The 26,589-nt window shown below is 50.7% G+C and overlaps 1 protein-coding gene across 1 annotated transcript in view; it reads right to left on the bottom strand.

Annotated features, from left to right (window-relative positions):
• The window catches only part of Kcnn3 (potassium calcium-activated channel subfamily N member 3), a 148,671-nt gene that overhangs the window by 94,515 nt on the left and 27,567 nt on the right, over nt 1-26,589 (bottom strand). Inside the window, exon 2 of the mRNA XM_028890892.2 lies at nt 12,303-12,398. Coding sequence (XP_028746725.1) covers nt 12,303-12,398 — 96 coding nt within the window. The remainder of the gene's footprint in view (nt 1-12,302; nt 12,399-26,589) is intronic.

Raw genomic sequence — 26,589 nt, 5'->3', positions numbered from 1 at the left:
TCTTCTCAATGACCTAGGAGTATGCCTGCGACTCACCCATGTTCCCGGGTGCCTCTAGACACCACGGGATTTAGGGGCAGGAGTGGATTTGAGAGTGGCGTGCACTCCCGGAAGCAGGGAAGTCTGCTGGGCCCGGAGATGGTCCTCTCTGGGATGCCAGCTCTGCCTCTCATCAGCCACACGCCTTCGAGTGGGTCATTTATCCTCTCAGCCTCACTTGACTTATGTAGAGAACAAGACAATGACAAGAACATCTGGAATAACAAAGGCACAAGCCCTTGCCCACAAGAGGTGAACGGACACACGGTGCCGCCACGGTTGCCATGCATGTGGTTGCGAGCCACTCGCCAGACCAAGGCTTGGGATAGGACCCCAGCCTGGGACCCAGGGGTGCTACACAGGGTAGGCTCAGAGGCTGGCGTGGTGGAAAGTGCCTGTGGAAATCAGGCCAGGAGGCCAGTCTCTCTCACACCAAGGCACACGGGTTACATCGAAGGGGATGAAGTCAGTTCTGGAGGTGGCTGGTGGCAATTCTTGAGCCACGCGTGGATGTCACTTCATGCCACTGAACTGTGTTGTAAAGTGGCAAATTTATGTTACGTAGATTTTACTACCATTTTTAAGGGGAAAAATTAAATGACAAAATCACAACCGGGACCCAGGTCCACTGCCCATGGACCTCCCTCCCTTCTGACAGGGGAGGTGGGAGAGTGACAGAATTTCCTCTAACTTACATAAAATCCTTTCAACCAAAGGGAAATGAAGGACAGACCCCGTCTCCCCTAATCCAGTTACTGGGTTAGAAGGATTTGAGCTCTGCTGATTTCGCCATCTTTCTTCTTAGAAATGGGAAATGTCACTTTACCAGGTTCTTGCCCAACAGGAAACTAGAATTACCAGAATTTTCTTAGCAGCATAATGCAATAACGATTATATAGAAATCTCTAGGCAGCAAAATTCTACAGTGTCTTCCAATCTCCCAAAGCCTCAGAGTCAGTTTCCATTAGCCTAGTTTAGAATCACTGAGCTCCTACTGTGTACAGCGCCTTTATTAGACACTGAAGGAGCAGCTACAGAGATGGCGGAAGGAAGACGCCACCTTTACCGAGCTCATAAATGGTTCTATTCCTCTTCCTGAAGTGTACACAGAACCCTGGCGGTGCCGTCAGAACACATACCCCTAGGGAAGTAGGGTTTAATGGCCTGTGGGGGGCCAGACACAGTACAGTGGGGCTAACACACATCGCTGATGGAGGATGGCCGCCATTGTGGGGCCAGTAGCTGTGCCCTGCATAGTCAGACTTGTCAGTCATGCATTATTAAATAAACATCTCAGTATCAAGTATAGGAATCAGGAGGCCCCTTTCAAACACCACCAGCCATTGCCATAGTTCTTGCTTTCCCACCAGATCTAACTGGGAAGACCCATTGGCTGAAGATACAGCACGCTTTGGTTGAGGGACAGAGAGAAGCCAGGCAAACTTGAAAACTTCCTCCCCGAGGACTAGCTGTAATAGTTCAGGAGGTGCTATCCAGGATACCGGGGAAGAAAGGGCATCGGTGGTCACCCTGCAGCCAACTCTGCCTGCCACAGTACCGATCCACCAGACAAGATGCTCCCACTCTTGAAAGAGTGGCACAAAGGTTATGGAGGTAACCACCTGCTTTGGGATTGGATCCGAAACTTGGCCCACAGTAAAGAATCCAGGCCTGGTACCGTACACCTGGTCCAAAGTCCATGGCTCCTGAGGTCCCAGGTCCCAGGGAGGGAACTACTACTCAATGACAGGATGTCAAACTGTCCTCTAAATGTTTATGCTTACTTCCATAGGGTAGTGCTGCATTCTGCTTGAGTCAGTATTCTCTCTGAGTGGTAAGAGTTACTGTGGAGATGAATAGCTAGTCCTAGTACTGAGAATCAACATCTACTGAGTGCTGAACCCTAAACAGGACACCTACATGAACACCCCTAAAGGAGGAGGAAAGACAGCTGGGCATGGTGGCTGGCACACATCTGGAAATTAGATTACCTCTTAGTAGGCTAAGGCAAGAAAACCCACAAATTCCAGGTCAGCCCAAACTACACAGTAAGCCCTTACCTCAAAGGAAGAAACAAACAAAATAAACACAAAGGAACAATACAAAAATAGGACATATTAATTCTGGAAAAGTCACAGATATGCACTTCACCAGAGCCAGAGATAGATTTTTCATGAAGTGAGCTTGCGGCCCAGTGACTTTGGAGAAAGGAGGACAGAATTGAGAGGGGAAGACGCTTGGCCACCGACTGTAATTATTCTAAAGGCTTTGGGTGGCCTGCCAGTTTGTGCCTGCAAAAGACTGGAGAGAAGTCTCCTTTCAACTACAAGATGCCAGAGCCAAAAAACTGTCTTTTGGATGGCTTTCTGTGTCAACTTTGAGGCCATTAGCCAGGCCTCCAGTTCTGCTTCTGGGAAAGAGGTAAGGCTGTTAGGGGAAGGACACAGTTGTTCAGACAGCCCCACCAGGAGCCTCCTGAGCACGCACTGCCAGCCTCGGTCCTCCACACTGCTCTCAGCCGCTTTCCTTCTGTGTTCTCTCCCTGTCTCCAAGGGTCCCTCAGCTATGGCACCTTCATAGAGTCAGAAGCCCCAAAGGTCGCTTGGCCTGATCTATCTACTTTACAACCACAAAATATAATAAAGTTGAGCTGGTGGTAGCCCGTCTGGCTACAGTGAGCAACACCCCAGACAACCTGGACGCAGGTTCTAGTCCCACATAACAGTGCAGAGCTCCCCGGAGCCGGAGCCCTGGGGTGCGGCAGGGACTGGGCCCCTCACCCTTGCTCAGTGCCGCCCGGGTATGGTGCTGCTTTGCACTGCTGAGGCCTCCTGAGCCACATATTCCGTGCTCACTCTCTTCACATAGCCCAGGGTGAAGACAAGTGTGTGGTTTCCAAGGCAACCCACATTCAGGTGGATTCTGACTGCTGGGGCCTGTCTGAAGCCAGTGAGAAGTAAAAAGGAGGAGTCACCTCCCACTTACAAACATAACTCCTTCTGAACTAACCTGCCCTGAGCCCTGTCAGGGTCTAGGATGGAGGACCACCCTACCGCCCTGACTCCTGGGGCCCAGGAAGCTTTTGGAAGACTTGGTGAGAGGGATTGGCAGGGCTGGGGAGATGGTTCTGTGAGCAAAGTACCTGCTGTGCCAGCATCAAGCATGAAGACCTGAGTTCGGGTCCCCAAGCCCCACATAAAAGCTCGCTGTGGCAGCCATATGCACCTGGAAGGCCATAAGACAGGTGGATCCTGGAGATTTACTGGCTGCCTAGTCTAGCTGAAACTGTGAGAGACCCAGTCGCAAAAGAATAAGAGAATGATAGAGAAAGACATCCAATGTCAGTGTCAACCTCTGGCCTCCATATGTACACACACACAAGCAAGAGCAAACACACACACACACACACACACACACACACGCACAGCACGCACGCACGCACGCACGCACGCACGCACGCACGCACACACACACCAACCCACTCACTCACTCCCACACATAAAGAGGCATGCACCCTAGAGTCAATGGCACCCAGCAAGTGAACTTGAGAAGTTCGGAGCTGTCCATCTGGCTGGGACAAGTCCCAACATGCCCAGAGTATGGATTTTCCTACTTTTAATAGACACAGCACACGCTCTGTCAGGAAACAGGATGCTTCAGAATGCATTTCCCAGTGACGAAGTACAGAAAGCTAAGATGGAGTCTGGCTGCCCCCTCACCTCAGCAGTCAGGGCAGAGCAGGCACCTTCACACCTACTAAGAGGAGCAGAAGCAGGAAGCCCTCTGTAAGCAAAAGGGGTTAAACTCAAGTGTTTAAATATTTAGCAAATAAAGACACAGTGTCACATAGAAACTGGCTATCAGGATTGATGTGGTAACCATGGCAATTCAGAGCCAGGGGCAGAGCTAAGTGAACAAGTCCTGGGACTGAGGTAGGCTGACCAGAGTGCAGCAAGGAGGACCCCGGTGGGCAAGCTCACAAGAGAGGCCGATTGAGACTTCCACCCTTTGGGATACAAAAAAAAAAAAAAAAAAAAAAAATGGGCCAGAAGTCCACACTGCAGACTGAGGCCTGTCCAGCCTTTCGGAGATGAGTTTTCTCCACAGAAGGAAGAGAGATCTCATCTATCTGCCTGAATCCAATTCATCCACTCACTATTCAGCTCTTGCTGAGTCTAACTGTGTGACTGACAGACATCTCTTCACTCCAATACAGTCCCCGTCATCACGGAGTCCACACCTAGGGAAGAGGGGCTGACAAGAGACGGCATTTACAGTCCACCCATCAGGCAAGCCGCAGCAGGCAAGGAGCTGATGCTAAGTCACGGACTAGACAGGCCCTTGCTTGGGGACCAGAGGTGGCCAGAAAGAATTCCTAGAGGAGGAATTATCAGGCTAAAGGTGAAGAAAGATGGTAAAGCTGCCAGCCCTGGGAAAACGCTGTCAGATTTCAAAGCACAGACTAAGTGCGGTGGAACCATCACCACCCAGGCAGTTGCCCAAGCACGCGTGGCTGAAACTCCTATCTTCAAAGAATGTGACCGGGTCTCCTGGTACCCTGCTGAAGCCAAGCATTCATATCCCCGCTCACTCTCTTGCTCTCTCGCGTTCTCTCTTGCTCCCCGCACCCTGCACCCCGCCTCCCTCCCTTCTTTTATTGAGACAGGTGCCTCCTCCTGAATGCTGGGATCACAGGCATGTGCCTTCATGGCAGGCCCTCCTCTCTCTTGCTGCTTTCTTTCCAGCCTTAGCAAGCACAGGCTGACCCCAGGATCAGCAGCACCACAGTGAGGCCCCTAGAACACAGTCCCCATTCTCAGTTTCCCACACGAGCTGCAATCTGTCAGTGGAGTGTTAGCGAACGTGGAACAGGAGATGGGCACAAGGTTCAGCTTGGGTGCCCCTTCAGTACTAAACCCATCTGAGCGCTGGTCTCCTCTGTGGTGGTCCCATGGAGACTGAGCCGATGCCCTCAGGCCAAGCCAGGCTGAGATGTCTACCCAGGGTCTTCAGATCTCAGGAACTCAGAGCTGGCCATTCATTTCGTGTGTGTGTGTGTGTGTGTGTGTGTGTGTGTGTGTGTGTGTGTGTGTGTTCACATGCATGTGGAGGACAGAGGTCAACGTTAGGTTTTATGCTTTTTGGTTCAACTTGACACAGGATAGAGTCATTTTGGAAGAGGTAACCTCAATTGAAAAAAATGCCCCCACAAGACTGGCCTGTGGGCTAGCCTATGGTGCATTTTTCTTGACTGATGGTTGATGTGGGTGGGCCCATCCCACAGAGGGTGACACCACCCCGGATGTGTAGTCCTAGATGACATAAGAAAGCAGACTGAGCAAACCAGTAAGCAGTAGTCTTCCATGGCCTCTGCATGAGCTCCTGCACCCAGGTTCCTGCCTGAGTTCCTGCCCTGACTTCCCTGGATGATGAACTAACTATAAGCTGGAAGACAAAATAAATCTTTCCTCCCAAGCTGCTTTTGATCATGGTGTCTTATCATTACAGTAGAAATCCTAACAAAGACAGATATCTTCCTCAGCTGCTCTCTACCTTATTCTTTGAAACAGGGTCTCTCTAAAACTGGAACTCATAAATTTGGCTAATGTACCTGGCCAATGAGCTCTAGAGATCCACCTGTACACACACACACACACACACACACACACACACACACACACAGACAGAGAGACAGACAGACAGACAGACAGACAGACGCACACACCACATGCACCCCACACACACAGGTTACAAGCACATCGGCCCTATGTGAGTACTGGGGATCCAAGCTCAGGTCCACATGGTTGGGAGCGGGGGCAAGCACTTTACTAACTGAGTCACCTCCTCAGCCCCACACTCAGCACCTCAAATTCATCAATCGGTCAACCAGGAACACCATCAGCACTGCCTATGGTCTGTCCGCAGAAAGGATGGACAGCCTCTAGTTCCCACGGGAAAAAAAAGATAAAACTTCCTCCTGCTCTCCTTAGCCCTCTGAATCACTCCAGGCCAGCTCTGTCTCCAATATACAAGGTCTCTGCTCCAGATGACCACAGGACCCAGCACCACCTCCCTAGGACCCACCCACCCCCAGGAGACACGCTCCACTCCATCTTCTTCACGCCACCTGGACTGTCACACACACACACCTCCTCCTATGGTGCTTATAAGCTTGGGTCAGCGGGCTCAAGGTGTTGATGAGTTAAAAGTGACTTATGATTATTGAGTAAACCGATGAACGCGCAGGCTCAGTGTTACCAATGACATGAGCGTAAATTTACTGATTTAGAGAAGTCAGTACAGAGCTCAGCTGTCACACCTCTCCTCTTAGGGCCAGGATCTGAGTCCACACTTCTGTAGGAAGGGGAAGGTAACGAGCAGGACTAAGTTGTCTGCCTGCCCCATGATGGGAAGATGCCACGAACCTATTTAGTAAAGGGACCCCAAAGGGTCTGCACCAATGACCCCGCCTGCATTACACACATCAAGTCTCGGTGACAGCATATTGTGAGTACCCAGGAGGCTGCACGGCTCTCCTGGACAATCACACTACAGCGGATGAGCCTTTTACAGTGTGAGCTGTCTCCTGACTATAACTCACGTCCTGTGATTTCAAATAAGTTCCCTATCTTCTGGGAACCCTGTTGATATTTAATAAAAATATTCACTTTTATATACCTAATAGATGAAAATCTCCACTTTGGGTCCCTTGTGTTCCAAATTCGCAAAGCGGAAGGCTCAGATCTTACCACCATCATCATGTTTATAGGAGGAAACTCAAGAAGCGTAGGGAGGCTTAGGTTAGATCTTGAGGGGACCAACACTTCCAAACAGGAGTAGATCAACCCCGTCCCGCTGAGTCAGCTAATGAAACAGCATGAGTGGTAACTGATGGCGCTTGCAGCCTCTACCCAGGGGCTCCATGATGTGAACTCCCACTGCTGTCCATATCCCCAGCCTAAGCCAAGCACCTCCTCCCTGGGCACTCTACCCTCCCCCACTCACATGCTCCTGGACCAGACGATAAGCCCTGGTTATCCCCTCTCCCTCCCAGCTGGCTCCTTGCTCATAGTCTATCCACAAAGGCAGAGCGCCTGTGCTCACTGTCTCTACTTGTTCACTCCCCCCCCCACACACACACACACACACTCATTCCCAATGACTGCCCTGACAAAGGCAGGCAGAGGACAGGTGTGTTCTTCAGTCCTGCCCTCCATGTGGCAGATACAATGGCTCCCTTCTCTCCTTCCCTCCTTGGGGTCCTTAGCTGTTCCTTCTCAGTCTCCTAGGAGCTCCTCCTCCACCACCTACTTATTACCTGTCAAGGATCCTCTGGGGACTCTGCCCTGTGCCCCCTCTTATCTCACTGCCCCTGCACATCCATTCCTAACTATTCGACATCATTAGCTCCCTTTTCCTTGCTGGAGGCAGCGAGAGGCCCCTCCTATGCCCAGAGTGGATCCCAACACCTTCCCACCTTGACCTCCTTCTGTGTTTTCAGTTTAATGAATGGCACTCTCCAGCACTGAGTTACCCCAGCAATTGGGAGACTCCTCTCTCCCCACAGAGAATATAACCAGACTAATTGGTCACCGAGTCTTGTCATTCCCACTCGCTCAGCATCTCTAATGTCTGCCTCCTCATCCTGTCCCCATTCTTGCGCTCGTCCTGGTCAGGCATCGCTATCCTTCACCTGGATGCTGTCATCGGCGTCTGGCTCTCTCCCTGCCTCTGAAATTGACCCTTCTTGCACTTGCCAGCCACGGCAGAGAGCATGTGGAAAATGTAAACGTCCCTCCAGCTTGACACCCTTTCATGGTGACTGCTGCTGCCTCGAGCATGCACGTTTCAAAACCCGTTAGCAAGACAAACCGGCCTGCCCACCTTCCACAGTGGAGCTGCCCCACTGCCCAAGACCAGAGCCTTGATGCATTCTGAATGCACACTGCAGCTTCCACCCCCAGGGCTTTTGCTTACTGTGTTATCTCTGTTTGGGACGCTGTGGCAGTTTGAATAAGAATGGCTCCCACAGGCTCCTGTATTTGAAGACTTAGTCACCAGGAACTGGCACTATTTGAGAAAAAATAAGAGGTGAGAAACTTCCTTGTTGGAGGAAGTTTGTCACTGGGCATGGGCTTTGAGGTTTCAAAAGCTCATGCCAGGCGCAGTCCATCTCTCTGTCTCTGTCTCTCTCTGTCTCTGTCTGTCTGTCTGTTCCCCCCCCATGCCTATAGATCAGAATGTCGCTCTTAGCCTACTGTTCCGTACCTTGTGCACTGCCGTGTTTCCCAGCAGGATGGTAATAGACTATAAGCCTCTGGAACTGTAAGTAGGCCCCAATTAAATGCTTTCTTTTATAAGAGTTGCCTTGGTCATGGTGTCTCTCCTCACAGCAACAGAACAGTGGCTAAGACAGACACCTTTTCCACCCTGTGAGCCAGGCATACAGGACTTCATCTAAGCCGCAGCATTCTTATAATGCCCCAATTGGACCTGTGCCCAGTCTTTGTGGTAGGGACTATCACTAGTCTGACTTTGCAGGAAGGAAACAGCGCCAAGGGGAGTAAGACATTTTCTAAAGGTCACCACATATCCCTACCCCAAAAGGTGACGGAGTCTGCCTTGAACCCCAGCTGGGCTGTCCCAACATCCATGCTATCAGAAACCTGGTAGCCTGCCTTCTAGGCCAGCACCAGACGACACAGTCAAAGCTGGTAACCCCTCGGAGAAGCAGCGGTGACGGCAGGCTTCCAGCCCAGGAAGAAGAGCTCCACACAGGCTGTGCATAGCCGCCTCACTAAAGCCCTTGCTGAATAAACAACTGAGCTGTTGGGTGATGGAGAGCAGGGCAGGGAGGCGACCAGGAGAGCAGCCAAGTTCAGTGCCTTGTGCATAGAGGAATGCACCAAGGGCAACCAAAGCATGGCACAGGAGTGGACGTCCATGAACAAGCAGGGCTTCCGGTTACGTTTTAGTGAATGCCCCAAATGCATAGCGTTTGTGTTTTCCTTTCTTTTCAGGATACGCTGGCTTGGGGGATAAAAGGGACCCGAGTCTTTCAAGGCTCCACTCCTAAGTGCCACAAGAGGCAAAGGCTGAAGAAGGACAGGGTGACCGTGTGTCAATCATGGTCCTTTCCTTGCTGTTCCAGAGACAGGACTGGGGCTGAGAGCACGTTCCAGAAGAGCTGGCTTCTTTCCTCTCAGCAGAAAGGGGGCATTCTAGATGGACACTGTCACTCTAGATGCTCCTCTGGTCAGCTCGGTCACAGAACCCAGCAGGTCCTGTGCTAGGCGGGTGGCCGCATTTGTGGCCCTCTAAGACTAGGCGATGGGACAGCGGCAGCCTTCTTCTTCCCCGGCTCATCGCAGCAGCAGCTGGCCTTCCCCTGGAAATTCTCTGTCAGTCACATGGGGCTCCTCCCTATCACTCAGTAACCAGGGCCCTGAAAAGTGAGCAGCCATACCCTAGACCAGGGAATTTGAAACCAGGGGCCTAGGACCCTAATGACTAGACGGAGTTTCCTTGAAATTGAGGCCCCAGACCACAATGCAAAAATAACAATGTAACTAGTTTTAGAAACTAGAGCTCTTGAGTCCAGAACCTTCTATTCCAAAATGTGCTGCCAACACCAGCTTTCTGTCAGGCCCTGTATACTTTTATAAATGCAAACATTAATGACATCATTGTCTCTGGAGTGATGGAGAAAGCTATCATGCAGAACACTGCAGTCTGGCCAGGTGAGGTGCTGATGGGAACACCTCTCTTGCTGCCTCTCCGAGCCCAAGCCATTCACACTCCTGTCCAGAAGGAGACCAGAGACAGCACAGGCTGCTGTCGCGACCATAAAGGTGAAGACATCGGTACCATCCCCTGGGAGTCAGTGGGTGCAGCGTGATGAGGGGCTGGGTCATGGGAACTGAGCCCAGCCACGACAGGAGGAAAGCCAGACACTTACCAGCACTACCCGCTGTGCTAGTGACCAGGCAGCTGTCCCACCTGGCATATCCCAAGATGCAGCTAGAAGCCAGAGGGCAGGTGTGTGGGTGCAGCAGGAAAGGGAGTAGACTTCCCGCTTCTTCAAATCACGCTGTGCTCTGTGCCATCCCAGCACCCCTAAGAACTCAGCAGAGCAGGGAGCAGGACTTCCGTTCTTGGGATGGGAAACTGAGCACTTGCTATCATCCCAAGGTCATGCAAGCTGAAGTATCTGAGCTAGGAGTCAAAGCCACTACTCTGGGCTGAGTGTAGATCGGAGGCAGAGCCTGGCCTGACATGTGCAAGACCCTGAGTTCTGTCCCCAGAACAACATGCAACAGCAAAAAGCTAAACCCCCCCCCAAAAAAAAATCAATTAAAAAAGTCAAAGCCCCCTATTTCACTTTGTTTCTCTAAAACTGTGAGTGTTGGGCCAAGGTAAGTGACCCAGAGAGCGTGGTTACCACGGAAACAGAGACTGGTCCTAAGTTGAGGGTTCACTAGATGGTCTGCCAGCAGCATGGTCTGCCCCCAGACCAGCATCACTTTGGAGTTGAACTAACTCAGGTATGTAGACCTGAAGCAGGAAAGAGGACTGAACCTAAGAGAAGCAGAGATCTTGCGCTTCCCTCATGACGCAGAAATAGGAAGTCCATGTGTCTGGGAGGACCACCCCGAGTGTTGGGCTACCTTCTGTCCTTCCTTCCAACCTGGGTCCAACTGAGTTTTGATTCTTCTTTTTTTAATCTGGCCTTTATGACAACTTCCCACACAGGCCAGGGTGATACCTGACCACACAGCCTCCCTGCAGATGAGAATATGAGGACCCCCAAAGGTTGAAGAGCCTCAGAACTCCAGGTAGGGTGGAAACTGGGCTGAAGCCAACACTGGAGACCACTGTCCTTCCATGGACCCTTGGTCGTCTTCAATTATGCTACTGGCTACTTTCTGAGACCTGCTAGACAATAGTGCGGGTCCAAGTTCAACAGCTTTGTCCAGTTTGAACACTGAGAAGGAAGTTGCCTAGTGACCTCTCTACTCAATCCTGAAAGCATAGCCCAGTATAAGCACACAAGACTGCAAAAGTTAGAGTACAGTCTCTAAAGGGTGTCCTCATGTACGGGCAACTTCGAGTCCTGCCCAGAAGGCAGGCCTAGAGTAAAAATCACTACATCCCATCCCAGCCACAGCAACTCCAGCACTTGACCAGAAACTGGACCTCACCTAGGGACCAGGAGGCTCCCCATGATACATCTGTGTCATGACAAAGAGAAACAAAAGGACTTGAGTTGACCAGCATTTGCTGCCTAGCGTTTACACACACACACACACACACACACACACACACACACACACCTCTTTCTTGTTCCACCCTCACAGTAGCCCGCAAAGCTGGAATAAAGCCTCCATATTCCAGGTGAGGAGGCTGAGACCCAGAAAGATCACAGGACTATCCAAAAACACTCTGCAAGAAGAGGTCATGTCCAAGACTTGACCACAGTTTTTTTGACTCCTGAGTTCTGGTCTTTATCAATCTCTTCCTGCTGCCCAGATGTGATTCTGTCTATGTTCCTCTGACCAGAGAACCCGGGGAGTGTCCAGATTCACACGCATATGATCAGAAGCATCTGGATATTTTGGATGACCTGGGTCAGCAGAGGAGCCTGCAAGGGGGAGCGGTGCCGGGGAAGGCGTGGGCGATGACCACTCACTGTCATGACAGGATGCTCAGGTCCACTCACTCCGGCTTTATTCTCACAGTCCAAGTTGAACTATCTATCCTCCCTATATCAGCCAAGCTGGAAGAATACCCAGATGTCCAGGAAATAGTTCCCAGAGTACTGAGTCATCCCAGGCAGCCAGAAGCAAGAGGCATCCTCAACCACATCACACATCCACTCTATCTAGAAAATGGTGCCTCCCAGCCTGGCGTCTTCAGAGGTAGAATAATCCCCACATTCAGAAGTGCAGGCTCCTTGCTGGTGTTTGAGGCAGTGTGTGTGTGTGTGTGTGTGTGTGTGTGTGTGTGTGTGTGTGTGTGTACAGCCCCCAGTCATGAAGCCATATGCCTACCCATGAGGCCACCTGAGAGGAAATAATGTCTCCATTCTTCTAAAAGGTCACAGGATAGCCTCAAGACACCCTCCTTGAAGATGCAAAGAGAAAAAGGAGAGGCAAGATTTTGGACACCGTCTTGTAAAATCACTCAGGTTGGGTTGAGGGTGGATGGGTTCAGCCCAGATGAAGGCGGGAGCATGGGCTACTACTTGAAGTGGAGGGACGTACCTGGACTTCCCTTGTGTGATAGGCGATGATCAAACCAAGCAGGATGATGGTGGATAAACTGATAAGACATTTCAGGGCCAACGAAAACATGGAATCCTGCAGGAGAGAGGGAAAGAGAGTTAGGGGGTCCAGGCAAGAAGCAGCTCATGGAAGGAGAGTGTACCAGCAAACAGCAGGGCAGAGGAGGGGACCGTCCTTAGTCCCTCCTGGGAGCAGGATGGAACATGAAGTTAGCCTGAACCGGGGCTGCCCCTTCTGAGCCTTTGCTTTTGAGGAGAGAACATTCTTGCATTCCCAGAATGACCCCACTGGGGCACGGTGTTTTATGTCTGTGACGCCTGGCTGGATTCTGGTTACTGATGTGTTGAATATTTGCCTCCATGCTCATAAGTCACATGAATGTCATTCTTTTTTGTGCCATTGTTACATGGTTTGGGTATCTATACCATGCCTACTCATGTTTCTATCTTAACACAAACCAGAAGATTCTGAAGTCCCTCACATCCCTGGCCATGAAGAGCCCTGTTAGGAATGAATCAGGATGTCTTGGGAGCTTCTCTGTCTCCTAGCTTAAGCCGAGGTCAGAAGAGGAAGACAAGGACGGCAGAAGAACTACTGGATGGCTGAACGGCCAGCCAAAGAACAGAAAGGGGTCTTGGGCAGGGAAAGGCTGTGGTGGCCTGCTGGTCAGGGCAGAGAACACTCCCTGCAGCTTCAGCCCAGGTGGTTTCAAGAGCCCATAGCCTGTGCATTCGCTCTCTCTGCTGGGTCCAGAGCCTGCCTGCCCCAGCTACTCAGAGCTGCGTGACCATCCAGGCACCTGCCCTAGCTCGGCTCAGGGAGCGCTGGCCTCCGTTACTCTTCGCTCGGGTCAGTCAGAGCATCTAGCTGAGACCTGCTACACTCCTGAGTGACGCAAGTCTGAAAGGAGAGCAACCTCCAGCCTAACGGAACACAGGAGATAGCTCTGAGCAAACGTAGCTGACAGGCCAGGCAGCATTTCCAAGCACCGCTGTGGGGGCTCTCTCTGGTCCTGAGAGCTGAGGGAGACCAAAGAAACAGTGCTCTCCTCAAGCGTAATCAATAATGTACAATTTCTACATGCCCCAACCTTATAACAATGACATGCCCAGAGGATAAGTAGCTTAGGTCAGAGTTCAAAGCCAGAGCCTCTGACCCCCAGGTCAGAGCAATATGCATTGCCCTGCACTAGCTCTACCCGGAAATAGGAATGCTCATGAAAATTCCCTTACACAGACCTAAATGGCAGACCAAGACAAGAGACCAAAAAATAATAACTAGGTAAGAGAGACTAACTCTACTTTTCTATACAAAGTAACCATGGTTGTAACTGTCTATGGCACACTGCAAAATAACTAGAAAAGGACACAAGTTCTTACCACACAGAACTGCGCAATGTTTGAGGAGGGGGGGGTATGTTAACCAGCCTGATCCAGTCATCACATACCAATACGTTTTAAAAGATACGCAAGGAAACTCCCCTAAAAGTGTACACATACTGTGTCACAGCCAAGATCTTTAAATGACAATGGAAGCTATTTCAACAGCAAGATAAGATTGACTGATTGCCAGATGATACTTACAGCAGAGCTGAACGAGCTTAGGGGAGGGAGACATCACCGGCAGAGGGGAAAGAGATTTGGGACCCACAGAGCAAGGTTCTGGGGTCCAAGATGGCCACCAGAGTCAAGAGGACAGCTTGGTCTCGTTCAGGACCAGCAGGTGCCCATGTCGATGTTCTCAGCCACCCGCTGTGGACTAACACAGAATGGGAGGTGCTGTGGACTAACACAGAATGGGAGGTGCTCTCTCCGGTGCCTGTCACCTCCACCCTTCACTTCCTGGCTATCATTGAGGCCCGGTGTATGCCAGGCACAAACCAGTCCTGGTGCTTTAAGGAAGAACTAGTGAAATAACTCATTCATTCATTCATTCCTACTTCTGTTCTCTGTTGGTATTGTCTTTTGCAGGGTGCGCACGCAGCCGACAGCCATGAGCACGTACTACAGCGCTCACGTGGAAGCCAGAGGACAGCGTGTGGAAGGCAGAGGACAGCGTGTGGAAGCCAGAGGACAGTGTTTGGAAGCCAGAGGACAGCGTGTGGAAGCCAATTCTCCCCTTCCACTTTCATGCAAGGTCCAGGAATTGAACTCGGGTCATCAGGCTTGCGCGGCAACTGCTTTTACCTGGGAAGCCATCTCCCTGAGCCCCTGTTCTGTTGTTTTCTGAGACAAGGTTCGGTTATGTAAATTTACCATCTTCCTGCCTCAGCACCCCAAGTTCTTATCCATTTGCTTTTCCACAACCATTTCAACCAGTTCTTGCTTGTTGAATACCAGCTAGATACTCCACAGTGTGGTCCCTGCTGGGGGATAGAGAGGGGCCCACCCACCAGAAGTTTTCAGTCTGTCTTCTTGCATAAACTCTCACTTAATTACACCATACGGTTCAGAGAAATGTCTCCATTCTGTACTACCCAAAGGTGGCCAAAGGCTGGGGATGTCGCTTAATGGTAGAGCACTAGCCACACAAGACGGAGGTCCTGGATTCTATCCCCAGTGCTCAGGCCACTTAGCATCCTCTGCGCTCTTCAGAACGAAGAGTACCCTGGAGTTCTTTCCTGAGCTCACGAGTATAGGGGTGTCTCAGGGAGTCCTGGTGCTTTGCTAATGCAATATGAGCACCAAGAAAAGCAGAACACAGTTCTGACCCTCCAGAAGGTTCCAACCTTTGAAAGCTTACTTGATGCTGATCCCAGACCTAGCTGGGGCTGAGGGGAGAAGCTGGAGGCCCAGGGGCGCTCCGGTTGCTGTGGGACAAGATGAATTTCCCTACAGGAAGGAACTGGGACAGCTCACAGTGCTCTCCAGCCAGAAATGACCATAAGGTCCTTGTCAAAGGGGTCCAGAAGCATGTGGAGAGCATCACGCCTACCCCAGGAAGGCTTGTGATCAGTGGCACACTTCCACCTCTAATTCATTTTCTTGGCAAAAAAAGTAGCTAACGTCAGAATCTGTGTCTGTTTCCATCATTTTTAGGCAAAGAGGTGAAGGGACAGGGGCCAGATGCTGTCTCCTCTCCTTGAAACCTCTTCCATTTCTCCCAAAAGTTGAAGCTTTTCCATTAAAAGGCAGCTCCCACCTGCTCAGAGGTTTTGACTGGTGTGGCCTGCTGGGCCAGCAGCAGCCTGCAGGGAGACAGAGCTCTGCACTGGACTGACAGGGACCCTGGAGACTTTACAGACATCCTTGAGATCCATCACATGTCAATAAAGGAAAAACATGAACTCACTTTCTAACACCTGGAAACTATGTCAAAGACATCTAGCTGGATCTGGACCGTTTTCTATTTGCCGAAATGTTGAATTATCATCTTCTTTCCCACTTGAACTCCAGTGGAGCTTGAAATTGATGTGACTCTTCAGACGACACCATGACACAGGGTTGACTAATTAGTCACCAAACACCACATGGTGGGACACCTGCCACAACCCGCTGTGCCCCACCACACTCCATCTGGGGCCTTAAACTTGGCTCGCTGGCTGTGACGGGTCCTGTGGCCAACTGGTCAACCCTTCTCGCCTATGCTTGAGAACTTTTTTAGCAACAAAGAAATAACCCCCAACATGCAGGAGACACAGGACACATCCCAGTGATGGAGGGGCATTTTTATGCATAAAGATTTTACTTTTATTTTTAAAATATGAATGTAAGGGGTATGTGAGTGCGGCATCCACAGAGTCCCGAAGAGGGAGCCAGATGCCCCTGGCTAGAGTTACAGGCACTTATGAACCTCCCAATGTGGGAGTCCTCTAGTCCTCTGAAAAAGCAGTATGCACTCTTAACCACTGGGCCATCTCTCCAGCACTCTACGGGGGTGGGGCTCACTTTAAAATCCATCTAGTCCTACAGGCTCAAGGATATTCAAGTGGCTCAGACCATCTGAGCGGCCAGTGATGGAGACTAGCACAGCCGTGAAAATAGAGAGCATCTGAAGACACACAGAGAGAGAAGGTGTGATAGACTATTCACCAGGGAGCTTTGAGCCTCAAACTGGATATGCAGTATATTTCTGATTATTTGCAAATTTTTTCATGTAGAAAAAAGATTGTGAAAATATCAATATTCTGCATCATAGGCTGTTTTCTTATCACTTTTCTTCTCTCCATTATTAATAATGGGAATATAGCATTTTGTAGTTGAAAAGTTTATTTTTTTAAATCTGAGCCCTGGACTGCCAGGAAGGGGCTTTTGTGCAATGGGAAAGATGCATCTTTCCTTGTAACATGCACTCGGGCACGGGTGAGGACATGTGAGCCTCAAGTGATCCCTGTGGCGGGGATGGACGACCTTAAGCTTTCTCTGAGTCTTGAAACTCCATTTCATTTACACACACCCATTTCCTAGTGTCACACTCCAAAAGTGAGCATTCTCAGCTTGTGCAGGAGAGTGTACATTTAGGCCGGGTGGACACTTCGGCCTCTTAGTCACTCAGGCTGGGTTTAGGGACTCACACCCACTTCAGACAGCCTTATTGCTTCACTGATTTGCAATCTATCTAAACCCACATGATAACACATTTGTACTATATGATCCATCACCTCTTCAGTGCTCTGAATATAAGAGTCATTTAATAAACACTTGTTTACAGCTAATCTTCAGTGAGCCCTGATCACGAGCTTCCCCAGAACAGGCCCACCACACATTTCATCCCTGATTTAAAAAAAAAAAAAAAAAAAAAAAAAAAAAAAAAAAAAAAAAAAAAAAAAAAAACAATGTCTCCATTTTACTGATACAACACTAAGAATTGGAGAGTTGTTGAAGTGACTTTTTTCAAGGTCATGCAACTAACTCAGATTTTAGCTATCTGCCAGACTTTTCTGCGTCCCGTACTTACCCTGCCCTCAGTGTTCTAGGTACTGTGTGAAACAGCATGTCCTGTTACCTCAGTGGAGCCTGGGGCTGCACAAGAGACTCCTGGCTGGGCAGGAGATCAAGACACATTCCTGGAGCTGTTCCCGCCATGTGGTCCCTGTTGCACTCCTGGACACAAACCAGCCCTTCACAGGTCTGTGATTCTCCCATTCATAATAATCGGGACTAAAGCACTACTCCAGGCACCTACCATGCAGAGGAGGCACCATGAACTCTCCTTCACGGACAAGGAAACTGAGGCTCCAAGGAGCCTTATTTGTCCAAGGACAAAGCCAACAAATGGCAAAGTCAGGTTTGAGGGAGTCAGGTTGCCACCCAGACCCATCTCACTCCCAGCTCTGAGCCAGCAGCCCTGAGGCTGGGCCCCATGGGCCTCCAGATTCAAAGAGAAGTTTCTCAAGGCTGCTGTGTCCCTTTGGGGGGCTGTGCACAGGGTGATGGGGTGGTTTCAAGGCCTCTGTGCCAGCAGCATAAATTACTTTCCTGGCCTGCCCTGTAGCTTCCAGAGACAGGCCAGGGACGTCATGATTACAGTAGGTCTCCCCAGAGACTTTGAAGTTCTTAATGTGTTTTATTGTTTGGAACATTGCAGGTGGGGGACAGAAAAAGGATGCAGACAGTCATGTAGGGCCCCTGAACCAAAGAGGCTCCTTCCCCAGCCCAGTTAATAAGCTCCAAGGGTGTGCATGTGAGCACGCAGCACATGCACATGGCCCATTCATGGCTCTGTCACTGGTTAGGAGCCCCCAAGGGACAGAGGTGATAACATTCAGAACCTGGATTTCCCGAATTAAGGTCTGATGTGCCTCCCTGACATCACCTCGTTTCGTGCATTCGACTTGGGAAATAATTGAGTTAGAAATCTTTTCTGTTTAATAAGGTCAACCTTTGCTTCAATTTCATGGAGAGGCTCCAAGACTGATTGATATTCAGCACTGGCTTCGTACTGTAGCTCTGTAATGGTTGTCCTAATTAGACACTCTTGCTAATTAATGCTATGCAGATTAAGCCAGGCCTTCCTTCCCTGTCCCCCCAACCCACCCCACCCCCCGCCGCTGAGGAAGTCAGCATTCCTCCTTGCTGATCTCCAGGGAGGCCCTGCTCCTCTCCTCTGCCTGGGCCTTTCATCCTGCACTCAGCCTAGCCTTCCTTTCTCCTGCCCCTTTCTCCTGACTCCGCCTTCTGAACTTCCACCATCTCGCCTGATCAGACCTTAGCTGGTTTTCCTCCCAGGGGTAGCTGCCTGAGGCCATCGGGGTCATGAGGTCACCTGAGGTCATGCTGGCCCTACCTGCATCCTCAGCGTGATGTCCCATCCCACGGCAAGTACTCACGGTCCAGGATGGAGTCCTGGAAAGGCTCAGCCCACTCTAGCCTATTGTTAGTGTGGGGGCTAATAACGTTTTTGTTGTCTCTTTCTACCACACAGAACGTGACAACCAAAGGCGAGGATTCAAGCTCTGTCTTTGAGACTTGTCCACTGTAACACTGGGATTCCAGTTCCTTCCTGGGGCCTTAACCTCCCAGGGTCTCCAGTTCCTCTTCTTCCCTCACTTCATACCCAAGACACACAAAGGGGGGATGTTATTCTTCCACGTTTTTTTTTTAAGTCAAACATCCTTTCTCTTGCCACCCAGAGCAGAGAAACCGACTTGGCCTCCGCCAACGGCACCTCGTGTTCTCAGCACTTCAGAGACACGTCGGTCGGTCGGGCAGCCACGAGGCTACCGACGTGTTCCTTCATTCAACCAGTCACATTACTGAGCGTTTGCTCTGCCCAGGCTCCAGGCTGAGCCCTTGGGAAACACCCGAGGGTCCCTCCCCACCATCCCAGTGTACTGACTGAACCCTGCCCACAAGCTGAGCCCTGGACCATCGTCACCCTTACCATCACAGGGAACTACACCCTTCTGACATGCTCCCTCGGCACTCACCCCACCCACAGCCCCAAGTCAGCAGAGACAGAGAAACCAACGGGCAGGCGGGGCCTGGGGGGCAAATAGGGCAGAGACCGTGAAAATGGACTGAATCTCCAACTGAGAGAAGACCTGGTCCCTTTGGGCCTTAGTCATCAAGGAGTGACCAGGACCAAAGGAGGCGGCACTAACAGGCATCTGAACAGCCCCTGCATCCTGAGTGTGAACTGCAGTCTGCAGCCTCATCCACAGGCTTTAGAGAGCATCCTTTCTTCCTGGGTGCCCTCCTGAGGGTGCAGGTTAACCTAAATTAGGGTCTAAGCCTCAGACACCTTTCCTGCAGCCCTCTGTGCAAGGTCCTAGTGGCTGCTTCAACCTCACCGCGACCTGTGCATGTGACTCTTCTTCCCTGTATGTCGAGCTTCCGTTCTGGGCTTGGATCACCCCAAATGGGCTGCTCTCTCCTCTCAGTCCTGGGCTCAGCAGGGTCATTATGTGCAGGCTGACTAACTCAGGAGGGGTCTGAGCAGATGGCCTCCTGGAGCCCTGCCCTGCCGGGCCCCTTCTCTGTCTCCTCAGTCACTCATCATCTCAACTGGGAGCGTTGCCTGGCTAAGATGAGCCCACAGACCTGTCCTGGTCCCGCACTCTCTCTGAGGCTGCACACACAGGTAGGTATCTCTTCATCGGTACTCACTACCCAAGCTGGGGTCATTTAACAAGGCCTGACCTGACTCACTGCTGCTCGTCCTAGCCAGGATGTCATCAGCCACAGAGGGATGCATCTTCATACTAAAGTCATTCCTATGTCATTGTATGTGAAATACTGTCTAGGACATTGCAAGTCAATAAATATCAGCTGAATGTTGAATACTGGATATTTGAAGGAAGGGAGTAAATTTAGAGATGCGGCCACAAAGGTAGACACTTCCATCCTGAATTTTCAAATTCATGAAGCAAAAGGGGGTGGGGGTGATCAAAAGAACGGGTAATACGTGCTCACTTGCCCGTGGCCCCACCCTACAGAGAGAGTTCTGAAGCTGAGAGAAAGCTTGTCACTTAGTCCATGGTCCCTGGGCAAGGAAGAAGCAGAGGTGAGATTTGAACCTAAACAAGTCTGACTCTAAGATTCGTGCTCAGAGCATTGGGTCTGGAGAAAACGTCATGGCCAGGCCCCGGTAGTGCCACTGAACCCCAGTGACGGAGGGGCATGAGGACAATGACAGCCTGAGGTCGGGCCTGGGAGTCCTGATTGTCCCTGCAAGTCTAGCCCAGGCTTAGGCAGACAAGACAGGAAATGCTAGTGAGTGAAGAAAGCCAATGTCTCGGACTAAAACACATAAAGTCACTTTGGCCTAGGGCGTTTCTCTGTGGCCTTCTACTCTGTCACTTCCAGAAGGACATAGGACCTGATGTCGGAGGGACGTCATGCAGTGAAAAGAGCAAGGACACTCAGGTCTGAACAGAGGGTGGCCCGGCATTGTCTGGTGAAGCCAGCATGATGACCAGGACACCAATTAAGAGGCAATGATCCCCCTGGGGCCTGGCTCTCCCATCTCCCATGGTGTGGTGCCCGGAGGAAACCAAGAGAAGGTCACTTTGGAGATGGAGCTCTCCAAATACCAAGTCCCACGAGCTGCCGCCCCTTCAGCCACAAACATAATTCTGATTGAGATGCTTTCCTTTACAAGGTCTGGGCAGAAAAGAGCTGGCAAGCCAGAAAGGCTCGGCAGCATGCTGCTTTCATGCATTTCCTGCCACACTTACAACACTGCAATTAGTCAGAATTTGTGTTACACGCTTGTCATGTGCCGGACCTCGTGTTGTGTGTGTGTGGGGGGGGGGGCAGAACAGCAGGACGGGGCCTTCCCAAAGCTTGATTGTTACTCCAAAGGCAGCCACCAAGGCCTCTTCCAGACACAAAGCCAGCCCAGGCAACTGTGCTTCGGAACGCTAAAGAAGGACGTCAACTGCAAACCTACCTGTACCTTATAGAAGCAAAGAGTAGCTCTTTGTCCCCACAGTGAGGGTGGACATGGGATGCAACTCCACCAGGCACGATCACCCAGGTCCTAGGATGGAGTGACCTTGGCCCCAACCAGAACAATGCATTCAGAATCTCTGCAGGCTTTAAAAAAAAAAAATCTCTGATTCTGATATGCAGGCTAGAGGTGAGAGTTTCTACTTTAGGGCTCGAGAAGGAACCCAGGATGCAGGCATCAACATCATTGCTGAGACACCACTAGGCAGATGGTCATCCACATAAAGAACGGAGTCCCTGAATCTTGCCATTGGTGGCGACTTAAAAGCCACACAGCCAAATACCCCTGCTCCCTGTGTGAGAGCCGTGGCAATTGTTTCTCCAGGCTGTGCCTGACTGACTGCTTCAGAGGCTGATGACTTTGAGAGACACTGCCTGGGAAGGCCTGACTTTCTCAGAAATCTGTCCTCAGTTTACTTAGGTGTAAAGCTAAGCCAGTGCCCCTGTGAGTCCCGCTCCGACTTGGCCTCATAGGTCTCTGTGACAGTTCCCCTTTCCCAGGGCACATTCATGCCAGGTCTGGAGGTATCCTTGGAAATTCTCCATGAGGACACTGAGGGCAGAAAGGCTGGCTTGTCTCCAGCAGGAATCAGCCTGTGTTCGAGCAACTTTAGAATCCAGGCTTGAGTTCACAGGCTCACCTGGTGGTCCTATCGTCCTTGGCTTCATCTGTTCTCCAAAAGCCTGGATCCCTGTCTGAGAAGTCATTGCCAGACCTATCATCTAGTCCTTTTCTTTCTCCAACAATCTGCTCCGGACTGCCTTTCTCCTTCCTCGGCCGTGGCCGGTGAGCATCCTCAGCCAGTCAGCAATCTCATGAGTCCTACGGTGTCTAAAAACATTGTGGAGGGGGACTGGAGAGATGGCTCAGAGGTTAAGAGCACTGACTGCTCTTCCAGAGGTCCTGAGTTCAACTCCCAGCACCCACATGGTGGCTCACAACCATCTGTAATGACATCTGGTACCCTCTTCTGTATACATAATAAATAAATAAATCTTAAAAACAACAAAAAAAAAAAAATTGTAGAGTACATGCCTGCCACAGCCTCTGGCCTCAGACCATCTCACCCAACTTCCCTATTTTACAGATAAAGAAACTGAGGCCCGCTGAAGGGCCCCCTCCTATCCAAGGTCACATTCAAAACTGAAAGAGATCAGAGTCCCAACCTCCCAAGGCTTGGGCTGGCATTTCCCCCTGTCCCTGTCCTTCCTGCCACTAGCCTGAATGCTCCCCCCAAAAGAGCGGGGTCCTGTCTGACCCCCTCCTCGGCATCTGTGTGTTCTCATTTCAAGACTGAGAAAAGACCATTTCTCCAATGGCTCATTCAAGGGCAAATCAAAAGAAATAACAATTACCTACTCTAGGTTCTCCATCTTCCTCTCGCTTAAAAACACAACCGCTTAAACATAAATAAAGGGAAATGGTCTGGAAAAATAACCAGTTGGCACAGAACAATTGGCATTTCAGTCTGCATAAGAAGTGGAAATGCTGTTCTCAGAAACTCGGCACAGCCGTGAGTTTTAACTCCTCACCGTTTGGCACAGGCTTTTCAATTGTTTGAGTGTGATGGATGATGTTGACAGATATGGTGGAGACCAAACACGGGCTATTAATAGGCTGGATGTGGTGCCTTTATAAACTCTGTCTTTCTCTAGTCCTCTGGCACTAAACTGTTGCCAGCCTGCCTACCTTTTGCCATCAATGCCAGCAATGGGGCACCACAGGAGCCATGTCACCTACGCAGATCAAGCCAGTTCATCTGGAGAGCCCAGAAGGGCAGCTACAGGTCACATGGCCACTGGCCCATATGGAGATCAAGGAGCCTTCCTTCCTACAGTCCCTGCTGTGACGCCTGTCCCCTGGGACCTGGCAAAATGGCCCTCCCAAAAGAGGCTGCCATAAGACGCTTCAGCCACCAGGGTGATGAGTCAAGAAGACACCTCCAACATTCATGAGTGCATCCATGATCAGCTCCAGGAAGCATATCTCAGATGCTTAGGGACACCCAAGAATCTGCCATGAAGGAAACCGGGAGCCCACATGTACCCAGTGGAGCAAAGTTCAACAAAACCGTCCAGGCCAGAGGAACAAGAGATGTCCCAACTCGGTGATCCAGAACTACAGTGAGGGTCAAGAGTCACCGAGCAAGCTCTGGGCTTGGCAGCCTAGGTCCCTGCTGCCACCTCCACAAATGGACATGCCAGTGTGGGTGAGAGCGAACCACAGAGGGTCAAAGAGTTATGAAACTGCCCCCTAAAAGGAACCACAAGGCCTGAGTGTGTTCCTGTCTCGCCACAGCAGGTTGTCCGGGAAAGTTGCTTCTGGGAGCTCTCCAGTCTCAAACACTCAAGGATATCCTGAGGAACTGCTGCCCAGCAGGTCTAGGAAGGAAGGAAGGAAGGAAGGAAGGAAGGAAGGAAGGAAGGAAGGAAGGAAGGAAGGAAGGAAGGAAGGAAGGGAAGTCCTCAAAAAAAAAAAAAAAAGCATTTGTGTTCCCACTTGATAATGATAAATGGGAAACCAGGGCATAGAGTACTCATAAGTTTTCCAAAATTAATTGGGAGGTAGCGGATCTGGACTCTAACCTCAAGCTCTCCTCTCTCTCTCTCTCTCTCTCTCTCTCTCTCTCTCTCTCTCTCTCTCTCTCTCTCTCTCTTTCTACCCTGGCTGGCCTATAACTCACTGTGTAGACTAGCCTCACATTCACAGGGTCTGCCTGGCCCACCGAGTGTTGGACCAAAGCTAAAGTGTGGGTCAGCACGCCCAGCTAATCCCAAGCTTTCTAATCCCATGTCCAAGACTGGAAGAGTCCCAGGCTGAGGCCTGCTAAGGCCACTCTGCTCTTGCTGACACCTGCTCCCCTTCTGCAGAAGCCAGGTTGCCTGAGCCCTCCCTCTGTTTCCATGGCCACAGAGTTCCCTGACCCCAGCCAGCTGCCTCTACCTTCATGAGGCCAGCCACTGGGAAGCCAGTCCAAAACCGTGGGTGGACCGTTTGGCCCTGTTACCGTCTTTAATATCTATTAAGTGACAGCAAAACCTCTTCTTCCTTCCGAGGCTGTTGTGAGGACCAGATGATGAATGCGAGCATCTTCTAGCAGCCATGACTTCCCACGAGCTCATAGTACAGCCCATACACAGGGTGTCCATACACCCCATTAGCCCAGAAAGTCCGGTTTGTGCCCGGCATAACTATTAATATGAATAGTAACGTTATATAACACCCAGCAGTGAATCCGACACCTCCTTATCCACAATGCATTTGCTGCCAGAGGGCCTGAGAGATGGGCTCACTTCCTGCCCCTCCACCAGGAAGGCTCTCCCCTTGTAGAATGAAGGCTCCCCTTGTAGAAAGGAGGAGCGGAGTTTTCTACTGCATTAGCAGACCCTCTGGCCCAGCCAGGCCACAGACAGGCATCATTTGCCAGATCAAAGTCATTATTAGTAGACACTATTTTTAACCAGGCGGTGTCACTGTGCCTGGATTAATTGCACTTACATGTCACTCCTTTAAGTTTATCACATCAATTATGGACAGTCATAGTCAGGAGCCTAGCTTGCTTTAGTCCTGGCTGGCTTGTATTTCTCAGCACAGAATTTCTCAGAGGTAGCAACCTGTCACGGGCTAGATCAGAATATATTTGATATCAAATCACTGTGTCCTGGACATCGACTTAGAATTTTCCTCTTTATGGGTTTGGTTTGGTTTTGTCTTCGGGTCTTTAGGAGATAGAGTAAGTCACTCCCATCTCGTGGACAGAAAACCTAAGGCCCAACATAATTAAGCAATTACCTAAAGCTACCCAGTGAGAATTCCGATTCTTCCAACATGGTGTTGCCAAAGCACTGTCGAGCCTTCCCTGCAGGTCCTGAAGAGCGATCTGCCGCTAGGGCTCTTTCTATGCTTTGAAGCAGCCCCATGGTTGGGTGCTTGGGATGGACCACAGGCACCTGGAGTCGGGCCTGACAGGAAGTCAGCCAAATGCATCAGGGAGAGAGAGAGAGAGAGAGAGAGAGAGAGAGAGAGAGAGAGAGAGAGAGAGAGAGAGAGAGAGAACCAGACTCAGGAGCCCTTTGCCGTGAAAGCTGCAAGGGGCCTCACTAACAGAAAGAAAAACAATTAAGAAATTCTAAGAAGAGGATGTCCAGATCAGAAAACTATGCAAACACGGAGACCCAGAACTTTCCATCTCCCAGCAGCACAGCTAGAAGGCACCTCTTGCAAGTGAAGAGGTAGCAGGGCTCCCACGGGACCCGCCAGGTGTCCCCTGGTGTTGAAATGGGAGGAGCCAGGGAAAGTCGGTTGATGCCTGAGTGTCTTCTCTTTGGGTCCCTGCTCCGAGTCCACCAGGCTCACACCACTCTCAGAAACGCAGATCTCAGCAGTCCTCTACATCACCTCATCCAAAGCCTGTCTTTACAGATGATGAAACTAGCCAGGTGTGGTGGCGCACACCTTTGACTCCAGCACCGGGAGGCAGAGACAGCTAGATCCCATGAGTTCGAGGCCAGCCTGGTCTACTGAGTGGGCTCCAGGCCAGCCAGAGCTACACAGTGAGACCTTGTCCCAAGCAAACAAACATAATACAACTGAGGCACCATGAAGAAACAATCAGGGCGGAGCTGAGAAAGAATGTCCTTCCTCTGGCCTCCTGCTGCAAAAGGCTGTGAGTCTCAGCAAGGAGCTGTGGCACTGTGTGGAACACCTCCCTCATGGGAAAGTTTGCTGCGACTCTCCCATCTCTCTCCTCCACCTTCCTCTCATGCTCCTCCCCCACACTTCTTCCCTTTTGCACTATTTCTGTTTTCCAGGAACGTGCTTCAAGACTGCCAGCTCAAGAGTAGAGTCTAGACAAAACTGTTAGAGCCCTCGAAGTCCCATAGGTCCTGGTCTTCTTCTGTGGTCACCAGAGGTAGAAGGGAGGGAGGCTCATCTGTCCTTCTGACCCCTCGCCCTGCACAAGACCTGGCACCTACTCACGAAATGCTAGATGAAGAAGGAATGGATTCCTGAGGAGAGGGGAGTTCTGCATTGCTCCCACAGATTTGATCTTTCAGGTAGTTGGGAATTTAAAATCTGAGTCACCTTAATTTCCTCATCCTACTGACTAAACAGATACTTATTTGTTTAGCATCCATTACTTAAGCTTTTAACTCTAACAGCTGTGATCAAAGACCAAGGAAAACAGAAAGCCTTGCCAAGCCCTCCTGGGGCTCCCTCCCCTGGAGGAGCACTCGGATGGGACAGGGAGCACGAGCCAATGAGGCTTTCGGAAGTAATTCCCTGGGTGGGAAAAGCCAACACTGGAGTTCACAGACAACCCCTGTAGATGACAGCTGAGCTTTTAAAACCCAAGTCAGCCACGGAAAAGGAC

Source organism: Peromyscus leucopus, chromosome 6, assembly GCF_004664715.2.
Source record: "Peromyscus leucopus breed LL Stock chromosome 6, UCI_PerLeu_2.1, whole genome shotgun sequence".
In the NCBI taxonomy this organism is placed as follows: domain Eukaryota; kingdom Metazoa; phylum Chordata; class Mammalia; order Rodentia; family Cricetidae; genus Peromyscus; species Peromyscus leucopus.
The sequence above is the reverse complement of the archived record's forward strand: the minus strand, read 5'-3'. Positions and strand labels throughout refer to the sequence as shown.